At 39.0% G+C, this 27,226-nt stretch overlaps 1 protein-coding gene across 1 annotated transcript; it reads right to left on the reverse strand.

The window, feature by feature from the left end:
* Nucleotides 1-139: 139 nt before the first annotated feature.
* Nucleotides 140-27,131, reverse strand: LOC140159368 (uncharacterized). The gene is made up of 9 exons (XM_072182817.1): nucleotides 26,659-27,131; nucleotides 23,700-23,862; nucleotides 21,229-21,298; nucleotides 5,973-6,235; nucleotides 5,238-5,444; nucleotides 4,052-4,155; nucleotides 2,576-2,757; nucleotides 1,362-1,483; nucleotides 140-765 (listed from the first exon to the last, which is right to left on the reverse strand). The coding sequence occupies exons 1-9, from the start codon at nucleotides 26,805-26,807 to the stop codon at nucleotides 502-504; spliced, it is 1,524 nt and encodes a 507-aa protein (XP_072038918.1). The 5' UTR covers nucleotides 26,808-27,131; the 3' UTR covers nucleotides 140-501.
* Between the last annotated feature and the right edge of the window lie 95 nt (nucleotides 27,132-27,226).

The following is a 27,226-nucleotide window of genomic DNA, read 5'->3' on the forward strand; positions in this document are numbered from 1 at the left end:
CCACAAAATCAAGAACATACCAAAATATTACCCCCATTATTAGATACACCATGCTTAATGGAGACTTACAAACATCACCACCCAGGGATGTGAGCGAAGGGCACAATCTTTTTAACAAATGCGAGGGATCAGGGAGTATACCCACCTAAAAATTTTTTGCTCTTTTTATGATGAAATATCATCATCCACTTTTTTGTATAAATCCAGAATAAAATCTGGAATCCGGAAGACTTGGTGCTCTTTGAGAAGTAATAAATACTGTATATACCATAGATACCAGCAACACAATCTTAATTTCAGAAATTTGACATATTTTATGGTATGTATCTTTTTAAAGGCCTGTATCTCAAAAGTAGGTCTGTTAACATGTTCTGGGTTTGTGGGAACTGATCACCAATAATATAATGCAATATACTACAGCAAAGTGGAACAGGAACATGGGGAAATTTTCTAGAAAGTTTTACTTTTTGCCACTTCTCTGTCCTCCTTTACCATCATGACTCACATCACCATGTGTTCACGAGGTGGTCTTGGTACAATTGGAGGTATTGGATCTGGACTTTGCATCGACCTTAATAACGGTGATTGTGATGTGATTATCTCGGACACAGTCAATTTTACTTCATTAATATCGGCGCCAAGAGGTTTCAAAGAGCGCAACTTGGCTGATGTGACGTCAGAATGTCTTAGTTGTAGCTTTGGTCCTCTCTTGATGCGATTTCCTTCTTTGACCACAACACCGGGTGATAATTCCATCGATTCAATCTGTGAAAAGAAATATTTGCATTAATATATTAAGTGACAGGTTTTAATTAATGAGGGGTCCATTTCACTAAACTTTTAAACTCTTGTTACCGTTTGTAAAGTTACGAATACCCAATAGTAACTTTACAAAGGAACCCTGTAGTAAATCACTATTACTTATGAAGGGTATATACTGGTCGTATGTTTATAGTGAAATGGAACTTATGACTCGCGTATGTTACAAACGATTTCGAAGCTTGTATCCAAACCATGTTTAGTTCAAAAAACATGTTTCTGATTTATCTGTGCGATATTGCAATTGGTTGTGATGCTATAGGTATAGTAATTTCAGTTGGATGCACCATTACAAAGCAAACAGTGGATGGATGCACAGTAACAATACTGTGTGAGGCCTTTGTTTCCCAAATGAGAACAATAGTCTGCATATTGTTAAGCAGCATTCTTGTGGTAATAATGGCTTGTTGATAGTACAACTCATTGTTGCTAATGTTAAACTTATCAAAGTAGTTGTGATTGTATCACACAAGTAAATGAGACACATGTGGTTGTGGACTTAACATAACATGGTTTAGAAACAAGCTCTTCAAATATCTTACCAACGGAGGTGGAAGAGGTGTAATGCCTCCTGCCATTGCATCATTCCTGTGATGGGTTGTAATTGTTGTATGACTAACCATAGTCCTAGCACTAGGTGTGGCTGGACCTCCCTTAACAGAACCTGAAGAGCAGAGAAATAAAAAACACACAAACATGTTAGGTTAATGGAACATTGTCTGGAATAAGTTGTACTTTATATTTGACAGCTTTTAAGGTGGTACTACACCCTTGCCCAATTTTGTGCCTATTTTTGCATTTTTCTCAAAAATTATAGCGCATTGGTGACAAGTAAGATATGTATATTATAGGGGCAAGGACTACAACTACCGCACTGGAAATTTTATTTCAGCACAGACAACAGTTGTGGAGTTACAGTCAAAAATGAGGGAAAACCAATATTTGATCAATAAATCAATAACTACTTGCCTAGAGTAGAATTTTCAGTGTAGTACTTGCCCCTATAATATACATATATAATTTTTGAGAAAAATGCAAAAATAGGCACAAAATTGGCCAGGGGTGTTAGTACCCCCCTTCATCACATTTCAAAAGACAGTTAGTGCTGCAATGTGACAAAATGGCTAAGAAAGTGAACTTGGACATAAATAATTCTAAAAGTCATTTTCTTTCTTATTCAGTCTGAATCAAGGCAGCTAAGCTGGTGCTCTGGTGCCCAGTGTCAGAAGAATCGGAAAGCACCGTAAAAAAAACTTAACAACTGTGGCAAGAAAGTTTTGCACCACGTACGTCGAAGTTCACTTTTCAAAGTGCTAACTGTTGTTACAAACACAAAACGACTGGTAAAAAAGTCTACTAAATGACCGTCAGTGAAAATTAAAATGGCAAAATTATGACGAGAACTGTCAGTGACTCTCACCCTTGCGAGTGAAAATACAGCTTATATAGCCAGTGTCAACATGGTGTTATCGGTTTGAATATTTTCTTAACATATTGGACTAACACAGCTATATGGTTTTTCACAATGTGACAGTAATGGAAAGAAAAGTGCAAATGTTTGCCAATTCGGCACATAAAATTTTGGCAAAAAATTACGTCACAGACATAAACAACAATCTCCTAAATTTGCATATAGCCACCATTTCACCAACTAGCTAGTCCAAGTTCCTGGTTTTATGGTGGTCTAGGTATTTATATGGTGTTTATGGTGTGAATAAAGTTGCAAATGTTTCTACAACCTACAGATAGCTCATACCTGCTTTAACAGACTCAGCAGCATCTCCAGGTATTGCACTTCTTGTCATAGATGTGCTAGATTTGCCCTGCATCCTCTGAGTAATTTGACCGTTGGAGAAGAATTTGCCTGTACGCATGGCTATTAATCTGGCGTGTGCCTCCTCTACTGCTGGATCCACAACTGTAAATCTAGTACGAACTCTGTTACAAGAAATAATAAAAATTGTAATACGATAAATCAAAAATGATTTCTTGCAGTTGTTATTGTATATTTTGAATCGTAACAAGAAGAAATGTTTCTTGTACAAACTGTGTTAAATGAAATAATGTGTACTAAATTAGCTTCCCACATCAAAATACAGTATATTATTTCTTAAGTTTAATGATACTTTTTGAAATATGAAACCTGCTTCCACAAAACCTGGATAAAGTCTGGAAAATTATGATATGGATTTTGGAGATATATGTCAAAATCCAAAATGCTCAGATGCTATATCACATATGATTACTCAAATCTTTTGTCCTTTAAAATACATCAAAATTTCTTTGATTTATACTAATTTTTGGCATGTTTATTGGATTGTATCTGAAGCCTTGGCAACTTTGCCCAAGTTTTCTATGAACATGTCTCATAATGTGATATGATTATAACATTAGTCATTTTGAACTCAGGGATGTAAGTGGGTAACTGCTCCATTTCCAGAAAAAAACACCTTGACTGAACACTTGTGGGTGGCATTCTGTATCTATGGGGGTTTTCCGGAAAAGGCTATGGCAGGGGTTAATGGGGTTTCACCCTTATAGACCACATGACATCACTGTTTATCAACAAAGGCGAGGGACTCGTCTATCGATATGCTCGAATGAGCCGCTACACTGTTCAATGGCTTTCTTGTACTATATGAAATGTGGCGGGCGATTTAAAATGCATGTGCCCTTAGCAGACTACGATGCGTACGCACACTGCAGGGCAACGAACAATGGAAATTGCCATAATGCGCGCGCATACTGCCGGGCAATGACGTCACATGCCAAGTGGTCTATACTGCAAAATCTTGCTTTTTTTGAAAATGTTACGTATTACAAACTCTTTTGTAAAGCAAGAAAATATGTCGTCACTGGGTGGGAAAAACCTCATATGTACTTTTGACCCTTGAATATGGATAAAGCCTTGTAGGTGTAGACTTTATATTGAAGAGGTTGCTTCATCCATGTTCAAGGGCCAAAAGTACATGCAGGAAACACCTAATTTTTACTTTTGGCCCTTGAAAATGGAAAAAGACTTGTAGGTGTAGATTTTATATTGAATTGTCTGCTTCATCCATGTTCAAGGGCAAAAAGTACTTTCTTTCCTGTCCAGTGACGATGTGATGTGAACAACATCAAAAAAAGGACAAAGTGGACAACAGAAAGATGTATAGGATCATCAATCAACCAATCAACATCAGCATACCAATGAGGAGGGTGAATGGCTGTGAAATTATTTCATTCTTACCTATGTGATGGTAGTTTTTCAGGATCTAGCCTAACAACTGATACCACATTTCCTTTGTCATCATAAGTAACATCTTTGCTCCCTGGTGGTCTCCCAGATTGAACCTGAAACATAAAGTCACAAAACCCCATCAGTCCAAATCAGGTGTACAATTTATTGAAAATTTAAAATGTACAAGCTTATAATACACTAGAACAGCTGTAGAAACACAGATGGGTTTGAGTTTTGAATCATGCTGGCGAGCTTCAAATTGCTAGCTCTGCTCATGTTGTAAACTCCTATAAATCAAAGGAGAGCTGTCAAGAAGACTCAACCAACAATAGTGAATAATTTACTTGTTCACAACATTAAGGAGAGTGATGAATCACCCTTCTGAGGACTATTTTGATGTGAACTTTTTATGCTGGCAGTGGCGGCGCCAGGAATTTTTTTTTCGGGGCATTGGGGGCAAAGTGAATTTCAGGGGGCAAAATTAGCATATTTTGCATAAAATTGCCGCAAAAAGTGGAAATTAGCGTGATTTGGGGTTTTTGCCTCAAAAGTGGGGGTCAAACTGGGGGGAAGACAAATATTTGCCCCCGTGCGCCGCCACTGTATACTGGTTTCATACTTTTATGCCGCTTGCCACTGAGCAGCATGACGCATGAGCATTGCAGACAAATGGACACAATCAAGGCTTGTAATTGGCTGATACGTGCCGCTGTGGCAAGCGGCATGAAAGTATAGCTGGCTTGCTCTATAAAAAAAGGTGATAAATCCAGGCCTAATTACTGGTAATTATCCCCTTTGGTCAATTTCACTCCCAGCTGAACAAATCCAATGATAAACCACAGTAGACAATCCAAAAGATAGAAAATTTTTATGTAATAATGTTATTATGGGACCTGTTGGCACACTTTTCACACCATTTTGACAGCCCTATAATCAGGGTATCGAGGGATATTAATTGGAGGGATTTGTGGTTTTGATAGTTATTCCTTTTTCGTAGAGCAAGTAGGGTATACGAGAGGGGCATTAGAGGATTTAAATAAAATGCTCTCACTTCAGTAGTTCTGTAATGTGTAAGCTGTAAAACCAGTGTTGGAGGATTACTCAAGTCCCGACTTGGACATTTATTTTGCAGAGGACTTGGGCTTGAGTTGCATGTGGTTTGGTATACTCTCAACTAACTGACTTATAAACAAACCTTAAGTATTGAATGGCATGATGAAGGCAAATGTTCAAAGAAACCATCCGTTTTCTGTTGCATTTCCTCTTGTGTTTCCTTCTTTTTCTTCTCCATCTCTCGTTCCAACTCATCCAGCGTTTTGTTCATGTTTCTCAGTCCAGCTGATTTGAGTGGTCCCCTATAGGGTTTGAATTTCACTCGTCTTGGTTTGCTTGGCTGCTTCACCTGCATGGCAAAAAACTTATGTGGTTAACTGATTTGATTGTTTAAGCTACATATATGAAATATACACCATTTCAAATTGTTTGTGTTGAATAAAAATAGAGCATCCCTTACAAATAGATGTGCTCAAGCAGGGCACAGGACTATGAAGTATCTGACCTGGGAACTGCAAAAATCACCAAAAACAAGCAAGTAAGTTAAGGCCAAGTAAAATAAATAACATTTATCCAAACTTTCTCAAAATTTGGTAAGGGAGGCCCTTATTATTTGTTGTTATAAATTGACCATTCATTTCTGTGTTAAATGGCAATTGCAAAGGCTTTGTCAACATTATCAATCATAAAAATGGGACAGGTCCCTAATTTTTTTTCCGCAAAGCCACCCCTATCTTGAATAAAGTGTTTGCAATGTGTTTATAAATGGCTCTCTTTTATGCTGAGACAAGATTTAATCAATAACGTGATCCGAGATTATTATTGGAAGAAGGGATATGATTCAAAGATCAGTATTCACTCAACCCACTTCACCTACCGGCTCTGAATCTGGTATGCTTTCCTCTTTCGGTGTCTCTGCTTCCTCTGGTCTCTGTTCCTCTTCGTCCAATATCGTAAGTGTCTCATTCACTGTAGATGGCAGGTCTTCAAGTACCTCCAGCACCTCCTCTGGTTCTTCTGACTGGTGACTGACCTGGGTGACTTCTGTGTCTGGTTCTGACACAGGTGGTGACACTGGGGGTAGTGGGTGACGAGGTACAGAACCTTGTGCCCAGGCATCGGGCAGACAAGGCATTGGCTCTGGGATTTGAATGAAAATGAGATGAAACAATTCAGGATAAGTCAAATCCTTAATGCCTGATAATAATGGGAGTTCCAGGTTTATGTTTTTGGACCAATGCAGCTGCATGGACTAATGGCTGTTGATTCTTTTATTCATTTAAAAGAGGTAACCGACACAGGTGCTTAAAGACAGTAGTGTATATGGTCAATTCCAGCGAAAGCGGGACAAAATTCTCTCTATGTTAACTTTCCACTTTAAAATGCCATTAATAAAGGAAATCACGTTATTGATGGAGCATATCATGTCACGTCCAATGTGCTCTCTTTGTGCATAGGCCTTTACTAGCAAGTCATACCAGGGGACAAGTTATGATGGCTTAAATGAATTGGCGTTACCCACGAATTCAAAGATAAAGCACCATATATGTCATTGAATGTCCTTCAATCAAAATGAAATTATTACCGTTAGAAAGAGCGTTTGCATGATCTCTCATCATATGTAAAACGATTGAATTCCACCAAAGTTTGTGGACTCTAGAGGCCATTAAGTCAATTTGGCAAATAATTTTGTTACCCGCGTATCAAAAATAAAATGATCATTCTGAAAAATGTTAAGTGAATATGCCATAAATGACTATATCATGAAACGAAGTTTCGTTCTATAATTCTGAGGTCCAAGTGATTATTTTATGCAAATACGTTTTACCCATAAAATTCCATAAAATCAAATTTGACGTTACCCACGTATCAACTGTTACCCACGAGTCCAGCAAATATAATTGCCATAACTTAAATTAACATTTAATGACTTTGGACACAGAATTTAGTTTGACAAGCGCTTAAAATTGTAAATCGTAAAAATAAGTTCACCGCTTAAAAAAGAATCTACGACGGTTTAAACTTTTGTTACCCACGAATCCCGAATAGATGCTAACCTTGAAAAACAAGGAGATTGTTTATTTAAAGTTTAAATCAGCACATATGCAAGCCATGGGTATGCTATAATTTTTACAGTACTTACAGTTTATGCACCTAAGAAAAGCATAAACCCCAAAGCGGTACTATAGTACTTATAGCTTTACCCACAATTGGCGTTACCCACGAATCCAAGGATTTACTCGTATATTATTTGTTTCTTATGCATCTTAACATTTTGAAAACATGCGAAATAGGTTCTAAAACAGTCCTGTTTAATAGCGTCCTCTTGAAGGTATACTGAAGCTGTATCATGAAGTTTTGATTGATTATCCTAAATTACCATTTTTTGGGTAAATGCAATTGGTTAGAGAAACGGGAATCATTGAAACACAATGGAGGAATAACCGCATGGTGGTTTCCAACCTTCTGTAATATTGTCTATTTTGCGCTTACCAATACATACCTTCAAATATGTGTTACCCACGAACATTTTGGTTACCCACGAATCCCTACTTAAATTATAGTTAACAATGTATTGATAGTGTTTTAGTTCATAGGAACTGTCAAACACGAGTTAATAGAATATTGCTGCATGAAAATATGGAATTATTTTACTAAAATAATAATATAAAACTGTTTGCTCTGTCTATTTGAATTTGGCAACTTCATTATTCTCAAAATTTTTATACCCAAAATGCCATAATGATCCATTCTAAATATTCCATGTAGTTTGTATTTTGATTAAAATTCATTTTAGTGCCATTGCAGCCTGAATTATTGACATACGGAAAAGTATTTTTTATTTTTATTAACAAAAATTAATAGGAATTGCTATTTTCCAGACGCTGTTACCCACGAATCCATCCGAGATCCTCATCCTGCGACGAGATACAAAATCTAACTTTATATTTATATGAAGCATTTATTCTAATCTTTCGAAATAATACAGTAATGTTAAATGACAGCCACTTTGGAAAGAGTTCAAGAATTGACACAATCTTAACTGTACACCTGGTTCTTTCTTAAAATGTGTAATAACCAAAATATTTCTTTGTAGATATATGTAATAAAATTCTATTTTACGTTCAAAGTCTTCACCGATTTCTAGTGTATATGAGTCACACATAAAATATTGAAAGATATTAAAGAAAGTGAAATTTTATGGCGTACAACAGGTGAAAAAGGCTTGAATTGTGGGTAACATGCATATCGCATTTAACACTTTATTTGGTCTAGCAAGAAAAGTTATTTTTCAATCCGATGGCACTTCCACCTGATGATTCACTAGATATGATCGTCTCATTTGATAAGTCTAGAATTGAAAAGGAAAACATTTTCAAAATGGCCCCCAGAGAGAATTTTGTCCCGGTTTGGCTGGAATTGACCATATATATTTATCACCCTGATGTGGCAGTGACGTCTGTTACCGTCAGAATTCCCTTTTTTATAGACTACTTGTTTGTCACAGCATCTGCACTGCCGCTATGGTTTCTGGGAAAAGCAAAATGGCTGCGCCCATGTAAACTGTCGATCGTGGTAACGGAGATGCAGTGATGATACGGTTTTCTACCGTCAAATATCGTATTTGTACTCATCTAGAACATAACTTAGATCATCAATGATCACAGAAAGAAGACCAAGATGTTGTAAGGAAAGGTTACAATAAATGTACAACTTTATTGAATGTCAAAATAAGACTTTACAGAAGCATTCTATTGTTCGTGTTTATGATGTGTGTACATGACGCGTTATGGAAAAGCGTTCAACTAGGCATCTCCAGTAGGAATAGTATTGCACAATAGGTGTGTAACCTACATTCTAGTAGAAAACCTCATCCTACCGAAGGAATTCGAAACTCAAAGAACAATGCAGTGTTTCTGTAAAAGCCGATAAAGATTAGACTGAGTGAAGTACTAACAAATAGGCTGTTTACTTCAACATCAGGTCTATGGTGGAACTATAAATAGGCCTATGGAAATCCTGTAGTAATCCGTGAGATAAACGGACGCCCAAGACGTTAATGAACAGTGGAAAGAGTGCATGCATATGAATAACAATGTCACTACAGTCAGTTGGTGACTAAAGCTTACGTACCGTAGTTTATGCAGAGCTGAGTTGTGGAACCCTGCTGTTACAATAACGTCAGAAACATGCCACCCTCCATCCATCGATCATGTGAAAAATAATTTGTGAAGCGTCACAGACTAGACAGTGTTAGAAACTATTGGCTCTACATAGTTAAAACTCAACTCGTAAAACAAAGAACAGCACCAATAGAAGTACGAAGTTCAAGGTGTACAACAGAAATCAGAATCCGTTGTCACTGTGATGCAATAAATCACATGAATATAAGCTTGTGAGAAAATTATGACTGCTACGTCTGATGTCATGAGGGGCCAGAATAAAATAACATTTGCTGCCAAAGAAAGAGTCCATACCGTGCTGTAGCAAACAGTGCCACTGCGACAGTGCCAAATGTGTATTGACTTTAAAATAATTGAAGTAGATTCAAATCAAGACAAGAATCATGAGTGGATATAAATACAGTGCAGCCTCAGTAAGCAGGTCACCCAGTGGGTTCACGTCCGTCAGCAGGCGTTCAAATGCCATTGCAAAAAAGGCTGAATTGCTATGCCGAGCTAGGGCATTGAGAAGAAAAATAGAGCTCGAGCGACGAGAGCTTGAGATTCAGCATGAAAAGGAATTGCTTGCGATAGACACTGAAATGGAAGTCGCCAGGGCTAAAATGGAAGTGTTAGACATGCGTGAAGATCATGATGGCAGGCGTATGTCCCAAGTACAGTCTGTAGACAGTCTTGTGGAACCTGTAGACAAGGCTGCGTCAATAGAGAAGTGGCTTGAAGTTGATAATGTCCATCCTGAAGATGGGCCTAATGACAATGACAGCAGTTTATTCATGTATCAAACGCCACTACAGCGAGAACAGTTACAGAACAGTCAAGTCACACATTATAGTCAGCAAGGCCAGTCAGCCAGCGGTAATCAACACGCCTATGGTCAGCGACAGCGAGAACAGTTACAGAACAGTCAAGTCACACATTATAGTCAGCAAGGCCAGTCAGCCGGCAATAATCCACACGCCTATGGTCAGCGACAGCGAGACCAGTTACAGAACAGTCAAGTGACACATTATAGTCAGCAAGGCCAGTCAGCCAGCGGTAATCAACACGCCTATGGTCAGCGACAGCGAGAACAGTTACAGAACAGTCAAGTCACACATTATAGTCAGCAAGGCCAGTCAGCCAGCGGTAATCCACATGCCTATGGTCAGCGACAGCGAGACCAGTTACAGAACAGTCAAGTGACACATGAATATAGTCAGCAAGGCCAGACAGCCAGCGGTAATCCACATGACTATGGTCAGCGACAGCGAGACCAGTTACAGAACAGACAAGATGATCACGCCAGTCAGCTGAGCGAACTGACTCAGTTACTAATTCAACAACAAATAAGAGCTTCACTTCCAGAACACAGAATAATGAAGTTCGATGGTGACCCACTGAAATTCCCATCCTTCATGAAATCATTTGAGTTTGGAGTGGAAGACAGAACTGCAGACCCAAGAGATAGACTTAACTTTCTCTGGGAATACACCAATGGAATACCAAAAACAATGGTAGGTGAGTGTCTACATTATGCAGATCCACAAGAAGGATACTCCAGGGCAAAGGAATTGCTAATAGAAAAGTACGGTCAGGGTCTCAAAATCGCACAAGCAGTCTTGCAAAGAGCTCAGACATGGAGTGAGATTAAGGATCATGATGCTTGAATGCGTTAGCGCAGTTCTCCACTTTTATGACAGAGACAGCTGGCATGATGAGGAGCATTCATGCTCTTGGGGAGCTGAACCACACCACGAGTCTCCAAATGCTAGTATCAAAGCTTCCATACAGATTGAAAGCGATGTGGAGAAATGAAGCTGACAAGATCCAGTACGAAGAAGGTCGCCCCATTGTCTTTGATGATTTGGTGAGATTTGTGAGCCGTCAATCTAGAATTGCATCAAATCCAGCATTTGGATCTATCGGCAGAAGAACCGACAACAAAACCGACAAGCCTAGTAACACTAGTAAACCAAGGAAGCAAGCCTTTGCTACCTCCGTGGAAGAATCACAAAAATGTTGGCACTGCCATGCCAAGGGTGAAAGACACAACCACCTGCTGGTGGATTGTAGAAAGTTTGCCAAGCTAAGCAATAAGGAGAAGGCAGACTTAATCTTCAAAGGTGGATTGTGCTTTGGTTGTCTTGAAAAGGGCCACACCAAGTCAAGCTGCACAGTACTGTTAAAATGCAGCAAATGCAGTAAAAATCACCCAACCATATTGCATGATGATGACAGAAAACAGGCAAAGGACAAGCAAGATAAAGCAAAGGAAAAGAAGCAAGACAAGACAAAGACAAGCCAAAACCAGGTTCAGGTGAACACAGGAGCCATCGGAGTTCAGGCGAACACTTTAATGGTCATTGTGCCTGTTCTGATGAAGTCTGAAAGCCAGGACGACAGAATAAAAAAGTACGCAATCATCGATGAAGGCTGCGGAGCAGCATTTATCGATCCGGATCTCTGTGAATCATTAAACTTAAGAACCAAAAAGACAAGGCTTGTAATAAGCACGTTGGCATCGAAGGACGCATCAGAGTCCAGCATTGTGGTAGATAGACTACAAGTGGGTGGTGTTGACGGTGAGAACTACATCGATTTACCTCATCAAACATATGTGAAGAGTGGTATTCCAGTTACCCTAGAGGACATGCCCACACAAGAGGATCTAGAAAAATGGCCACACTTGAGAGACATCCAACTCCCAGAGTTTCCTAACACAAGAAATGCTATTCCAAGGGTGACGGTCATCATTGGTATGGATATACCAGGTGCCACCGCACCTTTACAGACAGCAGTAGGAGGCCCTGGGGATCCGTGACGGAATCCTGACCCCATTAGGGTGGACAGTGCATGGGATTGTAAAGTGCCAAGGCAAAGAAGAGGTTATGGCAAACTTTTGCAAGGTAGAAAGAGAAAGTGAAACGAGTGGAGAAAATCTGGAACAACTGTTCCGTGCTTATGTTGAAAGGGACTTTACAGAGAAACTTGGAGATGACAGGAAGCTGTCGGTACAAGACAGGAGATTCATGAAGATCATGGAAGAGACACAGTTGGAAGATGGCCATTACTATGCACCATTACCCTTTAAGGAGGATGATCCACAGTTTCCCAACAACAAGACACAAGCAGTCATGTTCACAAAGCAGTTGAAGAAACGCCTGGATAGAAGTGAACAACTGCAACAGCAGTATACAGAATTCATGAACAAACTAGAGAATAAGAACTATTCTGAACCTGTTCCAAAGGAAGATTTGAACCGTAGAGATGGTAAAGTGTGGTACCTTCCACACCACGCTGTTCAACATCCGCACAAGCCAAAAGTGAGAGTAGTTTTTAACTGTCCAGTGTCCTTTGGAGGTACATCGCTGAATGAACAATTACTTCAGGGACCTGATATGACGAACAGCCTGTATGGAGTTCTGCTTCGTTGGAGAGAAGAAAGAATAGCCATGATGGCGGATGTGGAACAAATGTTTTACAAAGTACGAGTACCACAAGATGACAGTGATATGCTACGCTATCTATGGTGGCCTAATGGAGACACAGCGCAAGACCTTAAAACCTACAGAATGAGGGTACACGTCTTCGGAGCCACATCCTCACCCAGTGTTGCCAGCTACTGGCGCTAAAGAAAGCAGCCAATGATAACGAACAAGACCATGGTAAAAGAGTAGTAGAAGCAGTCAACACCGACTTTTATGTTGACGACTTCCTAAAGTCGGTTCCCACTGAAGAAGAAGGAATAGAAATAGCTAGCAACATCACAGCCTTGTTGAAGAATGCAGGATTCAACCTGGACAAGTGGCTAAGTAATAGCCGAAAGCTACTCAAGCGATCCCAGTGAAAGAAAGAGCCAAGGAAGTGAAGGAGCTCGATCTCAGCCATGACGCCTTCCAACAGAAAGAACTTTAGGAGTTCTTTGGCACGTGGAGGAAGATAAGATAGGGGTAGGAGTAAAGGACGTCGACCTAAGACCAACCAGAAGGAATGTTCTCTCTGTGTTGAGTCGGGTATATGACCCGATAGGAATCACGTCACCATACGTCCTGAAGGCGAAACAGATTCTCCAAGCATCTACCAAAGACAAGATTGGATGGGACCAAGACATAAGCAAACAGCAAGAGAAGCAGTGGAATACTTGGCTAGAAGACCTTCCTAAGATAGAGAAGATCAAGATCGAAAGGTGTTACAAGCCTAAGGATTTTGGGAACGTGATTGATACTCAACTTCATCACTTCGCTGATGCAAGCCAAGAAGGCTACGGGACTGTGTCATACTTAAGATATGTGAATGAAAATCAGCAAATACATTGCGCATTTGTTACCGCCAAGTCACGTGTGACACCCCTCAAGACACACACGATCCCGAAGTTAGAGCTTACGGCAGCAACATTAGCTGTAAAACAAGAAACCGCCCTAAGAAGAGAGCTTAACATTGAGATCAGTAACTCTACATTCTGGTCAGACAGCCAGACTGTCTTGAAGTACATCAACAATGAGAAATCCAGATACCCAGTATTTGTAGCCAACAGAATTGCCATAATTAGAGAAAGCACAGATCCCCAGCAGTGGCGGTATTGCCCCACAAAGCTAAATCCTGCAGATCATGCTTCACGTGGACTGAATGCTGGAGCCCTTACCGGTAAGACAGAATGGTTGAATGGACCAGCCTTCCTCTGGGAATCTGAACAACATTGGCCTGAAGTCAATCAAGATTTGACAGAGACAGAAGATAGGAAAAATGAGAAAACAGAAGCAGGTACAACAGTATGCGGAATCCAAGCAAGTGAAGTGAGAGAAGCTGCAGACAACTTGATACAGTATTACAGTGACTGGGTAAAGTTGAAGAGAGCAGTGGCTTGGTGGACCAAATTCAAGGAGTACCTGCAAAAGAAGCTTAAAGGAGCAGACAAAGAGACCCTAAAGAGAGAATGTGGAAAGATTACCACTGAAGATATGTACAAGGCACAAACTGCCATTCTGAAGTACGTACAAAGACAGACATTTCCAGAATACAGGACCCTACAAGCTGGCACCAGCCATGTGAAGAAAGGATCTTCCATAGCTAATTTAGATCCAGTTATGACGAAAGACAGCTTGTTGCAGTAGGTGGAAGACTGCGACATGCCACAATAACAGAAGCTGCAAAGCATCCGATCATATTACCCAAAAATAGTCATATCTCAACACTGATAATCCAGTATGTTCATCGAAGCAACAAGCATCAGGGAAGAGAGCACGTATTGGCTGAATTAAGACAGAAGTATTGGATTATCAAAGCAGGAGTTGTGGTAAAGAATCTGGTCAAGAAATGTGTGGTGTGCAGAAAGGTGCAAGCAGCTGTGAGCAGTCAAAAGATGGCAGACTTGCCAGCCAACCGCCTACAGGCAGATGAACCACCATTTACCAACACAGGTGTTGACTACTTCGGTCCATTCCTGATTAAACAAGGCAGGACAACAAGAAAGCGCTACGGGGTAATATTCACATGCCTTGCCAGTCGCACAAGCAGTACATCTGGAAGTAGCGACCAACTTGGACACAAGTTCATGTATAAACACACTGAGGCGCTTCATGAGTAGAAGAGGACCAGTGAAACAAATACACTCAGATAACGGCACTAACTTGGTTGGTGCATCAAGAGAGTTAGAGCAAGCACTTCATGAGTTAGACCAGGAGGTAATAGAGAGATTCTCTACAAACCAAGGAATCACTTGGAACTTTAACCCTCCAGCTGCCTCACATCATGGAGGTGTATGGGAGAGGCATATTAGAACAGTGAGAAAAATACTGAATGCCATCTTAACAGAGCAATACTTGAAGACCTGTCGAGGAGAGGAGGAGCTGCACACATTCATGTGCGGAGTTGAACACATAATGAACAGCAGACCTCTGACCAGAGTGTCAAGTGATCCAGGGGATCTGAATGTCATCACACCGAATGGCTTACTTCTGCTGAAAAGCAATGTAACACTCCCTCCAGGCAGCTTCAATGAAAGAGACGGCTACGCCAGAAAGCGATGGAGACAGATCCAATACTTGACAGAAGTATTTTGGAAGAGATGGACCCGTGAGTATTTGCCAATGCTCCAGAAGCGGCAGAAATGGTTACAACCAACAAGGAATCTACAAGTAGGCGATGTAGTCTTAGTCGTGAGACAACAATGCCCCAAGAAACGCATGGTTAATGGGCAGAGTCCAGCAGGTCCATATTGGAAACCAAGGTCTTGTCAGAAGTGCATCTATAAAGACCAAGTCTTCAGTACTGAACAGACCTGTGACCAAGTTATGTTTACTCTTGGAACAAGAATCTTAGAGTAACTAAATCAAATCCTGAATACATTTTCACAACATTGATGAGTATGAGTGAAGTGACAAGCAGTGAACACTAAAATGACTGAATACAAGCCATACAGAAAGAGAGAACTAGCCTGAAGCCTATGCCATCAGCTAAGTCAACAAAGTGAAAAAAGGATTTTATCACTAAAGAAAGCTGAGACAACAAAATTCCTGAATGAAGCAAGAAGGAATTTGCAGTTTACAACTAGATAATGAAATATCAAGAATAAGAACCTTTACAATTGAAATGTGGAGGCTGAAAGAATGGACAATTATATATTGCAGTGAAACTATTATTGCACCAAGAAACTGTAGTAGCAGGGGACTATAGAGAACACCAAACATTGAAAGTTTAACTTCATGTGTACTGTGTAGCTGTCAGTGAACCATATCAGAAAGAACCACTAGAACTTCTACGTACGTGTAATGGGTGCGGCACGAAACCTACATGTCCGGACATGTAGCAGTTCGTGAAAGGGACAGTGAGACGAGCCCTTCCCATTTTCAAGGCCACGCATAGTCTTGGGGGGCGGTGTTGTAAGGTGCTTGCACCGGTACCCTCGGCTCGGGCTCGGGCCCTTGAGCAACCTCCTGCCTGGGTTACTGGTGAAGAAAGAAGAAACTAGGACAGTAGAAAGGACCATAGTCGTTCACATACTCTACCAGTTCAACTAGACTGAACAGTGAATGGCACAGCTACACAGGTAGTATGTACACAAATTAGTATGAGAGTCCCACCTGCATACATCCACCATGTCAACATGACTTCTAGAGCTGTAAGACAATAGCGGCACCATGGCAACCTACAATTGGCAACTCAGCATTTTTCCCAAGTGCACATCAACTTGTCAACAAGCTCATTCCCACCATGCAATGAAGAATATTGTCTCAACAGAGCAAGACAATCATCTGAACTTCATCAGTGCCAAGTTACACATCAAAGAGGCTTCATTACATGCCCATGATAAATTCACATGGCCATCGAGTGAGTGGAGCTTTATGTGGGAATAATTATGTGACAAGTTGGACAATGATCATAATGTGGGAGCTACATCTTCTTCAAGTAATAGTATTGATCTCACCGGCATGTCAGATGTATAGAGCTGAGCCACCATTGCAGAAGATTTCAGATGACACTAACAATTATTTTATTTTCTCTTTCAGCAACAAAATACTAAAAGTGCATACACCTCTTAGTCTCACGGTAGATTGTAACGTGTATGCAACCCCTTTTTTCTTTTTTGCTGTTGGAACAAATATGTAAATAGAACATTCAAGGACTAGAAAATGACTAGCCTCAAATGGACAAACTTCCATCATTTTAGATGGTAATTTAGATTTGTGATCAGAACTAGGCCTATGATAAAGTTTGGTAACCAGTAAGCACTTGTGCTCAGCAATATTATTGTGCTAAAATTCCTTGCTTTTAGATATTCAAAGGTTTTCAGTGAAGCATGCAACATTGTGTATGGCATCATATTGGATAAATCTCATATGTTTGCTTTGTCTAGTCAATGTAGCTCTCAAGCTATTTCCTCTCATTCATTTTCAAGCAAACTTTTTGAGTTCCAAGTGAAGTCATGCAGACATGTTTCTAGTTTCATGTGTTATTATATTCAACCAAGGGTGAAAATAAGAGCGCGTGAACCAGGGGCCACTTTGGCAAAAAAAGTGGCCCCTGGTTCACCAAGATTTGGAGTGAACCAGGGGCCACTTTGGATGAACCAGGGGCCACTTTAAAAAAAAAAAATTAATATTAAGTTTGGGGATCTAAAATAAAAGCACTGCAGTATAATGTTATTAAAAAATAATAAATAAATAAATTAAAAAATTACACCGTGCAGTACGCTCACATAACACGTGCTCTCTGCAGTGCACCTCCCCCACTACACAGTGCACAGACTGTGCGGTGTTGTAGAAACTTTATTGCTCAAATAAAACATTAAAGTGCATTTCCGCCGTGATATTTCATCACTAGTGGCTATGATAAATTTTCTCATTTCCATGTCAGTTTTGTTCCGAAACGTGGTCAGAAAAAGGTGCAAAAACTTGGCGAAAACTCAATCAATTTCCATAGTTTTTTCTGTATGTGACGGCCATTTTAATATTTAATGGGGTCATGGTTCATGTTCATGACGTCATCCCCACCGGAAATAGTCGATAGTTTACCGAAAATCTTGGGGTAACTCCATGAATGAAATCTTTTCCCGAGTCCAACTCGTGCACGATCGAAAGCTGCCGATAACTAAATTACAATAATTTATGCAGACTGACCTGGGCACTGAGTTCTACGTTCGTACGCAGTTCATGATTTTAAAACGATGTTTTCGTCAACAAAACTTGTTAAGCTTACAGGTAATTTCTACTTAAATTTTAGAGTCAGGTAGTGTTGGAGACGTCGAGCGCCACTCGGGAGAAAATGGGTGTCGCCCGTCTATATTATTTTGCCTTGTCACGAGCGCACTTGCCTGGTTTCTGGGGCCAAACGGCGCCCGTCGCCCGCTTAAAATCACCCTTGTATTCAACATGCATGCAAGGACCATACATGTGATTTCTTCAAGAGCTGTTTTAAGACTGAACTGCAACAATTGATGCAAGTGAACTGTCAGACATTTAACTTTATGATCTACATGGAGATCCATTATGTTTTGCAAATGAGCATCATTAGCACAGGTGTGCATAAATAATCTTTTCAGTTAAGAATCCATCATAGTTGTTTGTGAATCAACAAAGTTAATTTGCAAATGGTTAGTTAGGAGATTTGGTATCAGGAAATTACTGTTCCCTCCTCCAATTCCTTGCAAAAACATGCAAGAGTTTCAAATTTATTTGATCTGTTTATCACAGGTTAATGTTTTCAATTCATGGAAGATTCATGATCCAAATTTAGTTCTGCTTTTCTGAAAAGTTTCCAGATTTAGCTAAACATGTTTGTTGACTAATTGTTTACGTGTTCAAAACATTTCAAGTTTTAAATGTTATCGTTCAAATGTTAGACATTCTGATTGAAAGTGATTTTGTCAATGTAAAGATTTGGCCTTTTGGTAATTGTATGTCTGTGAACATACCAATTAGAGGGGCGGGATGTTACCGTCAGAATTCCCTTTTTTATAGACTACTTGTTTGTCACAGCATCTGCACTGCCGCTATGGTTTCTGGGAAAAGCAAAATGGCTGCGCCCATGTAAACTGTCGTGGTAACGGAGATGCAGTGATGATACTGGTTTTCTACCGTCAAATATCGTATTTGTACTCATCTAGAACATAACTTAGATCATCAATGATCACAGAAAGAAGACCAAGATGTTGTAAGGAAAGGTTACAATAAATGTACAACTTTATTGAATGTCAAAATAAGACTTTACAGAAGCATTCTATTGTTCGTGTTTATGATGTGTACATGACGCGTTATGGAAAACGTTCAACTAGGCATCTCCAGTAGGAATAGTATTGCACAATCGGTGTGTAACCTACAACGTCTAAGCGTTGAGGCAGCTTTTGCGCATACGCACCTATACACGGTCTTTAAGCATGTGCGTGCGTACATGCCTGATGCTTATATTATGATGGTAATAGGCAAGAATTATTTGGTTTTTGTTACTGCGTATGCCAATAAAGTCGCAACTTACGCCTGCGTAACTTCACAAAAGTGTGTCAGTCCAGCAGTACGCAAAGGGCGATTCGCCTAGGTGGTGTGCCAAGATTCTTTGTACGCTATTCTATATAAATCCACCATGAGGTACTTGAAGCTGCGCCTAATATAACACGCACTAACGTTGATGTCACTGCCACATCAGGGTGAAAATTGGTAAATTGCACTTTCCTATGTCTAACAGATGTTACCTATAAAAATGACTGGTACCCATCAGTTTTGATGTTTATTGAATAGCCTGCCTCTTCCAAATGCAACATTGGATACTCTTGAAATGTCCTGAAATGACTTTTTATCCAAATAATCTACAAATTATTTGGGTCTTATGTTAAATTTTGATGCATCAGGCTCATCCATTATCCTGCCACGAAAACTGATGAGTACCAATCATTTTGATACAGTTTGTAAGATGTGGCAATCAAGAAATGAACATAAATTAGGCCTGGCATTTTCGGGTAATTTTGTACCCGGGTACCCGCCTCATTTTTCGGGCGGGTAACCGGGTACCCGAAATTGCAAAAAAAAAAAAAATTCAAATTCAATGCATTTTGAAATCATTAATAGACTATGACATGAATACAAATTATCAATTTTCATATTAAAAATACAAAACATCTTGAATTTTTTTTTTTTTTTGAATTTCGGGTACCCGGGAAGGGTATTTCCTACCCGGGTAATGTAATCTCGGGCGGGTACCCGTTTACCCGCCCGAAAATGCCAGCCTTAACCAGTGTTCGATTTACCACCTGCATACCTGCACCAGTGCATGTAACATTCCCTCTGTGCATGCAGCTTTTCACTACCTGCCTGCACGCGTGCATGTACGATTTTAGCGCTAGCGATATGACAAGGCAATATACAAAAGTAAACAAGCAGTCAGTCCGATTTGGAAAAACCCAATCTATTTTTAGCGCAACATCCTGACTTCATTAGAAGGGCTGGGGCAAATCGCGCAATTGACCATTCCCGATACCCCTATCACGTGAGAACTGTCACTTTTTTCATTGACTTCCCTAGTCTCCTACACAGGCCAGTTTAGCGTCGGTCTGATACTTGTCGATCCTAACGAACATTCGAGATAGCCACATACAGTCTGGTCCGAGACTATGACTTCCCTTAGAGGGGCTAGCGTAATGTGACGTCATCCACCAATTCCCGATACCCTCGCACATGTAGAAGCTGTCATTTTCATTTCATTGAAAAAAAAGAACCGGAATTTAAACCGCGGGAAATATTTGTTTACATACGGAAAATAATCATAATTAATGTCCAGCAAAAAAGGAAATAGCTCAAAAAACACTTGCATCATTCTGGAAATCTTGCACCTCGTCGGCGACTAGTTCTAGAACAGATGAAGCCACAGCATCCAGTGTTTTGGCTAAGAAATCGGCGAGTGATCGGCATAAAAATGACAATGACAGTGGAGCCGGGAATATTATTACAAGCTTAAAGGAGTATTTCGTGATCCTAGCATCCTCTTTTTATGACATTTTTCAGTACATATCCACGAAAAAAGTGTATTCCCAAAATTTCAGTTGATTCCGATATTGCGTAAAACTTGCGAGTTATGCATGATTATGTGTATTACACTGCTCCATAGACAATACGTTGTCCAGAACGAAATTCAAATTTCACAATATCTTGGCTAAACAAATTAATCTGCAAGAAATATTTTGTACATAAACATTATGTAGCCAGAGGTTTCCAGTGATATAAAAATCTCAACTTTTTTGAGAAAAGTGGGGGATGAGGCTGTGGATCACGAAATGCCCTTTTAACTGACAATGATCGTGATTCAATGTGATTTTATGTTTGCTTTAATTTTGGTGCATGCACACTTTTTGCTGTGCATGTAGAAATTTTGGGCTACATGCACCAGTGCAGGTAGGAAAAAATTTGTAAATCGGACACTGGCCTTAACATAAATCAAACAAAAAAATATGAACAATCAAATTGACAAAAATAAAATTACAGATACCTTCTTCCTCTTGCCAAGTCACATCATCTTGAGGACGGTCCTCTCCTTCATCTCGAGCTAAAAATTGCCACTGCAAATGAATAATACACGTGTATAAACGAAGTGTTTAATTACATTTCATGTACATATCCTTAAAACTTTTGAATCCATGCTTTCTTCAAATGTTTTCAGCTTTGACATACAGCCAGTTGCCATGGCAATTGCCATGAGCATGAAAGTTAGTCTTAATAACACAGTGGTTAATCTGTCATCGTAACCAGCTGGACTTCACTTGGGTCACCATACTATATGCCCTCTGGCAATTCCAGCTCTGAAACTCACTCCCCTGCCCAGCTGACCTCCAGAGCACCGGGAATGTGTTGACATACCAAAGGTCAAACATCAGCAGGTGTCGAGGTATATGAGATCAAATTATGAAATCCAATATCAGAAAATGAAACCAGTGAAACAAAATTAATTACCCTCGTTTTTCTCTAATCGAGGGTAATTTTGATAAAGTTCTTTAAGGACCCGTCGACGAAATGACAAAACTTGATAAATGCCATAATTAAACTGAAATAAGAATGCTAGCTTTAAATTGACACCGTACTTTAAAAATACCACTGAGATAAACTTTTGTAAATTCTATGATTAAAAGCACATAAGTTAAAATGACCAATGTGCTAATAATACGGTACTTTATAATATTTGGAAAGAATAACCGAATTAAAATTGGACAGAAATTGAAAATTGAGACTTAAATGTTTTTGATTGGCATTTACAACATAAAAAAAAAATAGGGTAGGTACTAGGTAGGGATTTTTTCTTTATTTTCTTTACTTTTAAAGCTGTAAATTGCATTTTTTTCTTCTTTAAAAAAAAAATTCAATTTAATTATTTTTGCAACAAAAAAGTCAGGGTTGGTCCTACTTTTAGGGTAGGTCGGGTTACGCCAATCACACAATTTTTTTAGGCCTTATTTAAGGGCTGGGGTATGAACGTTTGGACAGTATTTATTTTGGGACATCAGAGCACATCAGACATATCGAATTGCATTCTGAATACTGAAGAATGTCATTCTGATATCAAATAATTTAGATTTTTGAAATTGCAATTTAATACACATTTTATGGCAAATCATTAAAATTGATATTTTTGATATTTAACAGTACTTGAAGTAAACTTTATAAATCTGATGATTTATACTAAAGTGTATGTAGGTGGGATGAAAAGCCGACGATTAAAATCAAAATTTTGACCTTTCGTATTGAAGATATGGATTTTTTTTCCCAAAACACCCAAAAAAAATTAGGTCTTTTTGGGAAAATAATCCATATCTTCAATATGAAAGGTCAAAATTTTCAATTGACCGTCGGCTTTTCCTCCCTGCTACATACACTTTAAGAATATATCATTAGATTTATATAATTTACCGAGGACTGTTATATATCAAAAATTTGAAAAATATCAAATTTTTATAATTTGTCATAAAATTTGTATTATATTGTGATTTTCAAAAATGAAAATTATTTGATATCAGAAAGACATGCTTCAGTATTCAGAATGCAATTCGACAGGTCCGAGGTGCTCTCATGTCCCACAAAAATACTGTCGAAAACATAATAAACGCTCATTTTGGATCCCTTAAATGTTTTTGATTGGCATTTACAACATAAAAAAAAATAGGGTAGGTAGGGATTTTTTTCTTTTTTTTCTTTACTTTTAAAGCTGTAAATTGCATTTTTTAAAAAAAAAAAAAAAAATTCAATTTAATTATTTTGCAACAAAAAAGTCAGGGTTGGTCCTACTTTTAGGGTAGGTCGGGTTACGCCAATCAAACAATTGAATATATGAATACAAAAGCCACCTAAGTCCATACTTTGGCCAAATTGAGTTAAGCATGGGAAATTGTTGCTATACATAGGCCTGTCATATGCATGAAAGAACAACTCAAATTCATTCTCAGTGTCTATTGGGCATGTGAAAAATAGCATGTATGAAAGAATCACCCAATTCCATGATTTTGAGTCTGTAACACATTGATTGAAATCCAGTATGTATAAAAGTCCACTTGTAACACATTCATTGCTAGAGAATGACTTTTGAACAAAAAATGGGTTTAATAAAGGAAAGTGTGTGGTTTATATTACATGGCATAATGCTTATCAACATTATACATACCTGTGTGCTTTATTTTGTATTATCTTACTAGTGGTAATCTCATTCTAACATTGTTGTCTTTATATGATTCAAAAACCACCTAAGTCCAAAATTTAAAATGAACCCCACAAAGTCCCTGAAATGCTAATCGTCATACCTAATACAGGTTAATCCACTCATTTGCACGTAAAACTTACCATATTGACCAGGTAAATCTAACTGAAGGAATTAAAATGATACACAGGTTTTTCTCTCAAAATAACTTTGCATGGACTTAGGTGGCTTTTGTATTCATGTATTCAATTTTTTTAGGCCTTATTTAACTTACTAACCTCAATAATTTGTAATATAGCATCTCTTGCTTGCATAACAGTGTATGGATAGAGCTGTTTTTGAATATAATTATCATAGATGACATTGATGGCTGAATCAATGATGTCGCCAACAACATCAATCACATATTCTTCACCGTCTTCTTTGTCTAATAGAACGTTCCTGCACAGTTAAAACAAAGCTTTTTGTTAGAACATTATAAAATTTCAACTGATGAATAACACAACCTTGTTGGCCCAGCCCAGGGGTTGGCAGCAACCTGCATTACATACATGGTGAAGAAAAGCAGGCCTGGAAAAAATTTGCAAAGTGGGAACTCCTTCCCGGGAAGAACTTGAACAAAGAAATACATAAGAATTTTGAGGGAAATGTGTTTTTTAAGGGACATTTTGATCATTTTCCAGGGAAAATTTCATTTTTTCCAGCCCTGCTACTTAATAGCTAAGGGGCTTTGCAATAATTATGAGGGGGGGGGGGGAATTTCCAATCGGCTCGCCAAAAATCGCTTGCCCCCCCCTCTCGCCCTCTAAAAATTCTTTAATTTGCCCCCCCCCCCTTGCACATGCCAAATTTTTGGGATCCCAATTTCCAAACCTTGGTCTATTGCGAGCGCAGCAAGCAGGAAAATTTGCATATTTAAGCGTTTTCGTACCGTTTTCCTAAGCCTTTTTAGGGCGTTTTATTTAAAATGCGCCCCATGAATGTGTGCCAAAAATGGCTTGCCCCCCTTTTGGCTCGCCAAAATTTCTCCCCAATTTTACCCTCTCCCAGGGCTCATAATTATTGCACAGCCCCTAATATACTGTTGCTGTTTCAAGACCAGAAAAATGTGATTTTTTTTTTTCAACTGGTCTGCTATTTCAAGGATGACTCCAGCATTCACAACATTATGCCTTAGGCCCTTCGCACTTGATTATTAGTTTACTGTTGAAGATTTTGAAAGAGGGACGAGGTGACTTTTAATTATTAATTATCTTTTATTTTCTTTATTTAGTTTGAACTATTACAAGCAACTATTGACTTGTTTTGACTAGAGCGGGCATTTAATTATTTCACAATATTTGATTTTTATCATTACTAGCGGGATACAAGGCTTCGCTGGTCCCCGCTAGATGAGTAAATGGGAGCGTTCACTATAACAGGAAGAATTACTGAACAGGTAGAATCATTGAAAAGGTACATTTTATCTTACTATTTCCTGATTAGTTTCTTACATCTTAAATTTTTCTTACATTTCCTTATTAGTTTCTTTCCTTCATTGTTTCGTGCCCGTTTCATTTAGTTACTTTAACCGTTGGCCTATTACTCGTACTTCTTTTGTCATTTTAATTTCATTTTTCTTTATAGTACCGCTTCATGTTGTTTATTCAACACACATTTTTCCCGTATTTATTACGTCCTCTCATAGCGTGTATGCGGTCGTGTTCATCCGTTATCATAATCCTGTGACCCGTCCATGTCCCTTTGTGTCCTTTATTTTCTATTTATTTTTCCTTCTTTCTATATTATAAATCATGTCCACTGGTCTCTGGCTCGCATTGGCGTAGTGCGCATTACGCACGCGGCGCTGACGTGCTGCCTACCAGCTGCACTTTTTCATAACAAAAACTCAGTTTTTACCCATATTTTCACTGTTTTTGCACCCAATTCTTGACCGATTTCAACCAAATAAAGTCCAGGCAGTTTCCCGTATATTCCTCGATCTCCCGTATGAATTTGGCGACATTTGGATCGAAACTGACGGAGCCTTTTACATAAACCACACACACACCCACACATACAACATTAGCCCATTTATAGTAAGATTGTTGATATTATTTTTTTTATTATTATTGAAGTCAGAAAATGGCAAGTAGAAGTACCGTAGTTGAAAGTTATTTTAAAGGAGAAAATTAGAAATTAAAATTAAAATTAAAATAATCAATTATTTTGAGATTTTCAATTTTGGACGCGGGCGGTAAACAGGAAACTAATAATAATCAAGTGCGAGGCCATACATGTACATGTTAGACAAATAATTATCAAGCACGAATCACATGGTTTTATTTAAAACAAACATTTGTATGGTCAAACATATTTGACCATACAAATGAATAAAAACCGACCATATTCAAAATTCCTGCGCCGAAATTGTCCAGTGCAATAACGTTGTGGTTACTTGTGCTCAACTGTTGTCAGCCTTCATCATGTTCATTGTATTACTGGAATGGTACATGGTATTGGACTCGACAACCTCGGCGCCCGGAAAAATATCGCGTGTTCAGAGACGGCTGTTTTAATTCATTTTTATTTACACCCCGAATTTGGACAATCACGAACAATTTTGTCCTTTCAAATTCCGCTGACATTTCTTGAAAAGTACCCCTAACTAATTGGAACCATCGGCATCATGCCGGGATTTGCATCAACTTGCGCTAAGTCTAAGAACTACATGTAACAGTAAAACCCAGGACTGCTGTCTTTTGTTAAGGGGTGGTGCAATAATTATGTGTCGGAAGTGAATTATAGGGGGGCAAAGATTTTTGGCAGGCCAAAAGGGGGGGGCAAGCATTTTTGGCAGGTCAAAAGGGGGGTCAGCGATTTTTGGCAGGTCGAAAGGGGGGGCAAGCAATTTTGGCACAGATATTTTGGGTACCATTTTATATTACGCCCTAAAAGGCGTAGGAAAAGCGTTAGGAACACGTTCAAATATGCAAAATTTCCTGCTCGCTGCTTCTTTCGCATTATATGATAAGACAATTTAAGGTTTTAAATTCGGGTTCCCCAAAATCTTGCATGTGTAAGGGGGGCAAAGATTTTTGGCACGTCAAAGGGGGGGCAAAGGTTTTTGGCACGTCGAAGGGGGGGCAAAGATTTTTGGCACGGCCAAAGGGGGGGAACAAGCGATTTTTGGCAGACCATTTTGAGAATTCACCCCCAGGGGTACACATAATTATTGCACCATCCCTAAAAACTCACCAATCACTTTCAGTGAACCTGCCTGGCACAACATCTGTGTTTACTGGAGGAACAGGCACCGAAGTGGAACCGCCTCTGTCTTTATCCTTTTCTTTAGTCTTGTCGGCACGCGACTTAGACACGGTTGACCGAGACATATTCTTAGACATGTAGTTTGTTCACAAAAACGTTAATAACATTTGATTTTGTGTAAACTTGTGTTACAATAGTCAAAAGCATGCAAGCTTTATGTAAGCTTACAAAATTACATTGAAAAACATAGGTTGACAGTATTTTTTTTCAAGGATTGATCAATAAAATGATATCACAGCAAGTATTTTGAGAGTTTGATATGTCTGCTACATGCTGAATGCTAATTCCATTCCTCGGTTATCAATTTTACTCATTTTTATCATCATTTTCCGTTTAAAAGTAACAAATATTCCGTGAAAAATTCACCAAGTTCACGCCATAAGCTTCAAGATGGCGGTCGCTGTAACCATGGTCACCGAGGAAAAATGACCCCAGGTCACTTATAACGCAGCTTTTGATTGGTTAATTTTGATCATATGACAACATTGTTTGGATT

This window comes from Amphiura filiformis, chromosome 8, assembly GCF_039555335.1.
Source record: "Amphiura filiformis chromosome 8, Afil_fr2py, whole genome shotgun sequence".
NCBI lineage: Eukaryota > Metazoa > Echinodermata > Ophiuroidea > Amphilepidida > Amphiuridae > Amphiura > Amphiura filiformis.